The sequence below is a fragment of the Carex rostrata genome, chromosome 13 (genome assembly GCF_964058835.1).
Source record: "Carex rostrata chromosome 13, lpCarRost1.2, whole genome shotgun sequence".
Taxonomy (NCBI): domain Eukaryota; kingdom Viridiplantae; phylum Streptophyta; class Magnoliopsida; order Poales; family Cyperaceae; genus Carex; species Carex rostrata.
Genome location: NC_135930.1, coordinates 2,275,379 through 2,284,156, shown reverse-complemented (window position 1 = coordinate 2,284,156; position 8,778 = coordinate 2,275,379). Strand labels below are relative to the sequence as shown.

Genomic DNA, 8,778 nt, shown 5'->3' with positions numbered 1-8,778 from the left:
GTACATGTATGCGCAACCCATAAACCAGTAAACCATAGTGCACAAGATGGAGCGCACTCTTCAAATTAACACAGCAAATTTTCTGCATCAAACCTTCCTCTTCTATTGTACATGTAATTTGATTTTCTGCATTCAAATTTTCCAATTAACAGTGCATGGAGTAGATGCATCAAGCAAGTAAGTAATGCGTACGTCAATTAAAATGACACACACATATATATTGAATTTCTTCCTGCTAAAACTTGTTGTTAATTTCAGCTTTATATTGTGTATCTGGGAGAGAAAAGGCACAATGATCCGGAACTTGTAACAGCTTCGCACCATGAGAAACTAACCCCTCTCTTTCAAAGGTGTTTTTTTTTTTTTTCATTACAAGCTTTATTCTTTCTTTTAAATTAGGTGACTATTGATAAAATCCACTTAATTTTAGAACTTAAAAAGCAACTCTTCCCTTTCTAAATTACATCAAGTGGCTTATACATCTTGAAGTTATTTACATGTGTATACAACTAAGATGTAGTACAATAAAGTGTTCTGATTAAATGTATTATGTTTACATATATGAAACAGTAAGGAGGAAGCAGTGAGTTCAATTGTGTACAGCTATAAGCATGGTTTCTCGGGTTTTGCCGCAATGCTTAACGAGTCTCAAGCACAAATTCTTTCAGGTTCATTGAATGCATCATTTTTTTTTTTTGCATCACAAATTAACAAGTTAATTGCAACATGTGTGCATCACAAATTAACAAGTTAATTGCAACATCCGCAATGCTTCTCCTAAATTATATACTCTCTGATATGGCTTCTTTTGAACTTTCACGAGGTATATGGCCTGAATCAAAAAGCTTTGACGCTACCGGTTTTGGACCCGCACTGAAACGGTGGAGAGGCATATGTCAAACTGGTGACTTATTTGGTGCCAGTAACTGCAGCAATAAAATCATTGGTGCGCGTTGGTATGCCAGTGATGTTTCTTCCAATGATCTTGAAGGGGAATACCTGTCACCTAGAGACTACAATGGACACGGGACCCACACTGCCTCCACGGCTGCACGCAAGGGTTGATTACGTTGAATAGGCCTCGTCAATTGAATTTAATGGCACAAATTCTAATTTTCACTAATTGCTATCCGTAGGTTGTACTAGGTGAAGTGGCAATGTGAGATTGATTACGTTGAATAGGCCTCGTCAATTGAATGTCATCTCTTCTCGGGTGGTACTCTCCTTTATATTAGTTATAGGTTGCAAGAAAGGGAAGCATTTTTTTATTTAAGTCAAGTAAATAGATTTTTGATGGCAATTAACTTGGATAATTTGGTGTCTTTTGTGTGTTTTGTGGATATATGGCATGTAATTTGGATAACATGTAATTTGATAATTTTTAATGGCAATTAACTTGTTTGGTGTCTTTTGTTTGTGATTGTGGCATATTAATTTTTTAATGTCAATAAATGTTGAATGGTAATATATGGCTAGCAAAACAGAATCATGCCAACACAGAAAAACAGTCGGTGTTGATGCACAACACTGGCTGTTTTGAAAAGAGTCGGTGTTGGTGCTCATCACTGACTCTTTTTGAAAAGAGTCGGTGTTGGTGCTCAACACTGACTCTTTTTGAAAAGAGTCGGTGTTGGTGTCAACACTGACTGTTTTTCAAAAGAGTCAGTGTTGATGCTCAACACTGACTGTTTTAAAAACAGTCGGTGTTGGTGCTCAACACTGACGCTTTAAAACAGTCAGTGTTGAACCCAACACTGACTGTTTTTAGAGAGTCAGTAAAAGGTATTCTTCACTGGCGCTGGTTTTACTGACGCCGCTATAACAGTCGGTGTAGGGGTATTTTAACAGTCAGTGAAGGGGTTTTTTGTACTAGTGAGTGTCAACCTAATTTAAAAATATTTTTCAAATATTTTTCAAATTAATTAGATAATTGTTGTTTATGATGTTCCTCCTTATAAGTCATGTCTCCTTCTATAAGCCAAGAGAAATGTGTTTTAACATAACAATTTACAATAAGAGAACTTAGAGAGAAGCCTGACTGAACATTACCTGGACGGTCTTAATGTTCCGCTTAATTCATTCAAAATTCTGATGGGATTCTTGGCGCAGAAACAAGACAACTTTACTATCTCCTGTGATTATAATTGATAACATGAAATCAAAAGTAAATTTTATGAAATGCACAAAAGCAGATAAACACGTGAATATAACATGAAAACAACAGTAAAATTTTATGAAATGCACAAAAGCTGATGAATCCAATCCATTTAAATATTTCAGTAAATTTGAACAAGTAACTTATTTCTATTTAAGCTAATATTTTAAACATTTTCACATTAACTTAGAAGGACTCTGCTTGTTTAATCTAGAAGGGACATTTTTCAATTAATTGTACAGCATTTTCGGTAAATCCAACCCCATGATGTATGGTTTATATTTTCTCTGATTGAACGTATGTACTCTATTGTCATGTTCTCTTTTGGTAATCAATACAGTTGCAACAATGTCTGGCTTCTTTAATGCTAGTCTTTGATCAGTATACGTAATGATTTCATTTTAATATTTTTCAGTTATATATAGAAATGAAGGCTTGCAATTACTAATTAATACATATTCTATCTGCTATAAAGCTCCAAAAAATTGAAGCCATTTCTTTACTACTTCCACCCCTCCTTAGCATTAAATTAGAATTTATTTCTTTTTCTCATGTATATGTCCCTTGTTAGGTGAACATCTCAAGAGGTAGTGAGATATAGGCACTGGGAAAGTTAATAACACCTCTTATATATTCACTTAATGTAGTGAATAATGCGCAAACTGCCAAACTGAGCTATAAACTTAATATAACACCACTTATTCACTTAATGTAGTGGGCCGGGCCATTTAGAATGGGCGGGCTGGGTTGGACCTTTTTTATATAGCTGTTTGGATATGTTTGTGCAATCACGTCCAAATGGTATAATTAACTTCTTCAAGCTAGAATTGTGAATGTAAGCTCATCTTTCACGTACGATCGTGTTCAAGGGAATATGGTAGGTCTAATGTCCATCAGCTCAATTTTGAGTTTAATGGACAGCACTTCCATCCGATTTGTGCTGATCAAGCACACACAAATTTTGAAGCAGATCGGATGGAAGCGCTGTTTAATCACTAAGATAATAAGGTTATGAAAATTTCCAGGAATTTGGGTATCATAATCATGCACGGCGCAGTATTAAGGGTCGTTTATGGCTGATAGCAATGGTCTCTTTGCGATCCCTGTGCAGCACAGTGCAGTACAGCAGGTGATCCTACATTGAGGAATTGGGACTCCAATCAATTGTGGGTTCTCCTCTCTCAACCTTGGAGTTTGATCACAAAGACCAACTTGTTACTATTGGTATGGATCTATAATGGGAATAACTCAATGAGAAGAATTTTGGTGACAAAACAATTCCTGTTCTGTTGCTAGAAACGTAATTTTGGTGACAAAACAATTCCCGTTCTGTTGCCAGAAAAGTAATTTCCCTCATGCAGTTGTATGTTTACAATATGAAGTTACCTTTTTCTCTAACATACCTATGATAGCATTTATTTTTCATAAATAAAACTGAAATCATTTCTTATACAGTAATATAACCATTTACTTGAATATTAGAAGTCCATATATATTTTAGCGCATTTAATATTCCTTGACCATATCGTGGAAGTGAATTAATTATCTATGACAAATTAACAGTATCACCTTAATTTTTGGTCGTACCATATAGAGTTTAAAAAACAAAAATTGTGTAAATTATTATCAAAACTTCCATACATATATGTTCAAGGTGATCAAATAATAGAAGAGAAAGAAAGAAAGAACAAATATGTTAAAAACAAGAAACAAACACACAAAGTCTAATTTATACCTACCTCAACACCATTAAGAGTAGCATTAAGCAAAGTCGGAAGAGCTTGACGACCAGTCTGCATCTCTGCCTCGACTGTCAAATTCTCAAACCTAACTTCCACTTGTGTAGCTCGAACTCCACCCATCCTATGTTAATTTTAGAATTAAAGAAAATATATATTGTCATTTTTAAGTACTTAAATATGAAAGTACATCTATGTACGTACATTGTGTAATTAACCATATATTTTGATTAGTATCATTAATAAATCATGCTAAAAATTGTATTATGTAAAAAGATCTGTAATAATAGTAGAATAGTGTCATACTTTTCAGATTTTTGGGAGAATTAAGGGGACTAAGAAAACTGTAGATATGGAATAGAGATTCTTATTCTAGCATATATTAGGATATATATAGACGGTTAAGACTAGAATAGCATAATAATAGAGACTTGATTTTTAAAAAAAATTTGGCTATCAATACAATTGTTAGTAGGCATATAGACTAGTAACCTTCAAAAAAACTTAAAGCCTGCAAACAATCTGAATTAAAAGCCTAATCAATCTTGTGGTTAGTCAGTCACCTTTGATTTCTCTCCCTGAGCATCCCAAGGAACTCTTCGTTGTCAGCATGAGTTAAAGGTGGCTCGTCTCTGCTCTTCATACTCTCTCCTTTTTTTTTATACACTTAGCAGCAGTTCCTAAGTTCTCTTGTTTTCTTTTTTTCTTTTTAGAGAGCTTGACAGAAGCTGCCCAGTGTTTTAGCAGTTCCTATGTTTCTTTTTTTTTTTCGAAAATTTTGGCTGTCACAAGTTCTCTCTCTAAGTTAGCTTGGCAAAGTTCATATTTTGTTGCCTAGTGTCAGATTGATATATATATATAACTAATGAAAGACTTATATGGACGCATAATTATATGCATATTTTATTTCAATAAAAAATATGAACTTTGCCAAGCTAACTTAGAGAGAGAGAACTTGTGTAGCAACTTGCTAAAATATGAACTTGGCTGTCACAAGTTCTCTCTCTAAGTTATTAAAATATATATGTCTTTGGGTATGCGTGCATATAAGGGTGTTACAAAAATTAAAAATAGTTTAACAATAATATTATTAACCACAACTTGCCTTCAAATAGATGTGATGTACGACCGAAACTTTTTTACTTACTATCCTCATATTTCAAAGTTTTGAACTTATTATCGATTTCTGGAAAATACCAAATTTACCATCCAGGCAGCCTAGCTAATTCTACACAGAGCCAAGGCCCAAGGGGTTCTACACAAGTGACTGCACAGAGAAATTGCCTCCACGCTAGGGCTGTAAACGAATTAAATCAAATCCAACTTACTCTAGTTTGAGTTTGAGTTTGAGTTTGAGTTTGAGTTTGAATAAAATTCGAATCAAACTAATTTGATTTGTTTTGAATCGAATTAATTGCAAACTACAAATTTTTCGAATCGTAGTCAATTGAATTATGAACTACAATTTTTTTTGCCAGTCCTAGTTATACTGGTAGTTTATGCATTAATTTTCTTCTCGCGGAACAAAATTCAAACGGTTTTCTTTTACCTTTCACGATTTCACACTAATGGATTATGAGTCAGTTCAAGATTTCCTTACCTTTTATGCTCCTAGATTGATTAAAATCGTGACATGGACCTAGTCAAATAAAACTTATTCTATTGTTAATTTGTTATTTTCATATTATAAGTTAACATAATATTAACAATTTTGAGCTATGATATAAGTTTGGTTTCTGCATTATTAAAGATTAATGGTTGAATCCATTAGTTGCATTATTTTAGATTCGAACCAAAATAGTTCACAAATCAATTTCGAACGAATTATACCCAGTTTGTGTTTGATTTGAATAAAATTCGAACCGAATTGGTTTGATTTGTTTCAGAACGAACTAATTTTGAATCGAATTAAACTCAAATCGAATTACGAACTACAATTTTTTTTGCCACTCCTACTCGACGCAGCCAAATCTTGCATAGAGGTCCTTGGCTCTTCGCAGAATTAGGTTGCATGGAGGTTCTTTTCTTAGAAATGGTAAATTATAAGGACAACTAGGTACTGGGTATAAAAAATCCACGTATCATTGATAATTTGGCAATAAACATCATCAATATTTTTTGGTAAATTATAAGGACAACTTGGTACAGGGCACAAAATATCGGAACATCATCAATATTTTTTTTTTCAACTAGGTACTGGGTATGAAAGTCCGATTTGAGTGTATGACTCCATTTCAGAAAGCTCACAAAAAGAAAAAAAAATCAAAATTACAAAAATGTCGTTTAGCGTTTGAAAACTACGATTGAAGTGTCTGATTCCTAAAAGTTTTGCATTTGTATTTTATTTCAACCAGAAACGGTCCCTTAATTATTCATTAGGAAATTTAATTTGGCAATAACCAACCTTTTTGATATAAGTACTAATATTTGAAGGATTTTTCTAATTTATTTATGTCATTTTATACCATGTCTTAGAATTAACCATTTTCTAAAATATAAAAATAAACTCCACGCACCCAAATTGTGCATAGAGCCCCTTGGCTCTACGAAGCAATAGGTTGCGTGAATAGTAAGAATTAATGATTTTTTTTTAAATGAATGATGAATTCAAAATTCATAAATTTTAGGTGGTACCTAATAAAATTTCGGCTTGTACGACCAACATTTAATAATATAAATCTGAGATATTTTACTAAATATACATATCTTCTCTGATATATTCTCCAATATTTAATAATATACTATTCCCTTGAGCATAACACGACGAGCACGCGACTAAATTTATAAGATTTTTAATTGCTTATATTCTAGCATATCATTAATTTAATCACAAGATAGATAATTTACATTTGACTAATTATTTACAAAGTGGTTATATTACCATGCTCTTTGTTTCTACTTCTAGAGTACGAGCAAATTAAGCAGATTGCAATGAAAAGGAGTACAACACAGTAGTAGATAAAGTCAACGGATCTTAATAATTTATTATTTAATAGAACAATTTTATGCTAAACACTATTGAAAATAATTCTAGATCTGGATCAAGATGGTTTTGGAGATTTTAAAATAGTTCTAGATCTGGATCAGTAACTAAGAAGAGTCCTACCAAATTTTTTTTAGTAATTAACATCTCAATTAATTAAAATTGACTTCACCATCGAATTCAAAAATCTTCTAACCATACCATTCACGCAGACAAAATATGCAAAGAGGCTATGGCGTCTATGCTGGTTTTGTCTGCAACGAGGCAATGGCTCGTTGCAGAAAAAGCCAGCGTAGACCCACTTGCCTCTGCACAGATTCTGTGTGTGAATGGTAAGATTATAAAAGGGGTTGAAGAGAGAATCAACCTTTAGTTTAATAGAAAAAACAATGCCCTCATTGTGAGGCCAAAGACTCTAAATCTGGATGGATGATTCCTTCTGCATATTAAATTAGTTTTGTGTCATAATCCCACAACTTTACACAATAATAAAAATAAATAAAGGAGGTACGGTTGCGGTCTTGCGGAAAGAGAAACCATTCCACAGTATTTCTAACTTGAGATATTTTTCTTCTTTGAACTAATTTAATTTGCTAGTCGTAGATATAGGTTTAGAGTGGATGGTAGGCCAATGGTTGATCAAATATAGTAAATTGTAATTCAAATAAATGGTTAACCAAAATATTTGCCCAAAATATTTAAAATATTACTCAAATGGTACTAAAATTATCCAAATTTTACTGCAATTAATTGTACCTATTTATTTCCAAATTACAACCAAGTTGTCGGATATAATTACATCCTATCGATATTGTATACTCCAAAATTATTTAAATTTGTACTAAAATAACCAGGGTATTTTTAAAAAAAATCCAAGTAACCTGTTTATATATTTTTATTAAAATATATTATAAAATGTGTAAAAATAAAAATGTCCGGTTTTAAGGACAATTTACAATTTTGGACCTATCTGTTTTCAGTCATTTTGAGTTTTTGACATTGTACCAATTATTTCATTTCAAAGTGTTTGAGTCATTTTTAAGGACATTTAGTGATTCTTAACTAGGCGTTTCTTCTGACAAGTGAGCCCACCAAAAACAGATACTACAAAATGTGATGCTTGTACCTAAAGAGCACCATGGAGATGGTTTATAGAGTTCTGTAGTATTGTTTTAATTTGTCTACTTGTAGTCTAGTGGTAGGAGCTTATGTTGTGTTTGGAGAGAGCTTGGGTTCAATTCCCACTAGCCACAATTTGTGCATTTTAATTTTTAGCCTCCCCTATCGGGATTTTCTAGTTCCGCCTGTACTGTTCTTTTCTACTATTTTCCGTTTGGATCACACAAAAATAGCGCTATTCTCTGGATTAGTATTGTTCTCGTTAATTCGTTCAAAACATAAATTAGTGCTAATTCTAGAACAGCGCTGTTCTTGCTATTCTTGCTACAACATCCAAACGCAACGTACCTTTAATGATTCAACCGGACAATATTTTGAATGATGATCCACAATTTCCATGATAATTTGTGTTCTGATTTTGTTCTTTAAAATACCCCTTTCAAAAATCATCTCAATTTTTAAACCAAGCATTTGTGCTACAAGGGTAAGAAACCAAGCATTGATCACATGGAGGGAATAATTCTAGCAGATAGCAAGTGAACTCGATCAAGACAGATCTTGAGGTATATATAATCATTGTTTTTGTTTAGTTAATTCACTTGATCACTTGTTATTTAGTTTATAGCACACTACCAACTGTTAATTTGTATTTAATTCATTAGTCAAACTTATAGGCAGATGTTGAGTCTATTCAATGCATTTGTTTAATTCACTTGATCACTTGATATTGGATACAAATCTGCTGTGATTCTTTGGAATCACATGACCTTGTTATTCCAAAT

The 8,778-nt window shown here is 32.8% G+C and overlaps 1 protein-coding gene and 1 long non-coding RNA gene across 2 annotated transcripts; one reads left to right on the top strand and one right to left on the bottom strand.

Moving 5' to 3' along the window:
• The first annotated feature begins 214 nt into the window (after positions 1–214).
• On the top strand, positions 215–1,400 carry LOC144564826 (uncharacterized). Its single transcript, XR_013514751.1, has 3 exons — positions 215–350; positions 571–668; positions 824–1,400. It is a non-coding gene; the product is annotated as an uncharacterized LOC144564826 (long non-coding RNA).
• A 645-nt stretch (positions 1,401–2,045) lies between these two features.
• On the bottom strand, positions 2,046–4,550 carry LOC144564452 (ABC transporter G family member 45-like). Its single transcript, XM_078314051.1, has 3 exons — positions 4,458–4,550; positions 3,895–4,018; positions 2,046–2,132 (listed from the first exon to the last, which is right to left on the bottom strand). Exons 1-3 carry the CDS (start codon positions 4,535–4,537, stop codon positions 2,046–2,048), a joined length of 291 nt encoding a protein of 96 aa, XP_078170177.1. The 5' UTR covers positions 4,538–4,550.
• Positions 4,551–8,778: the final 4,228 nt, after the last annotated feature.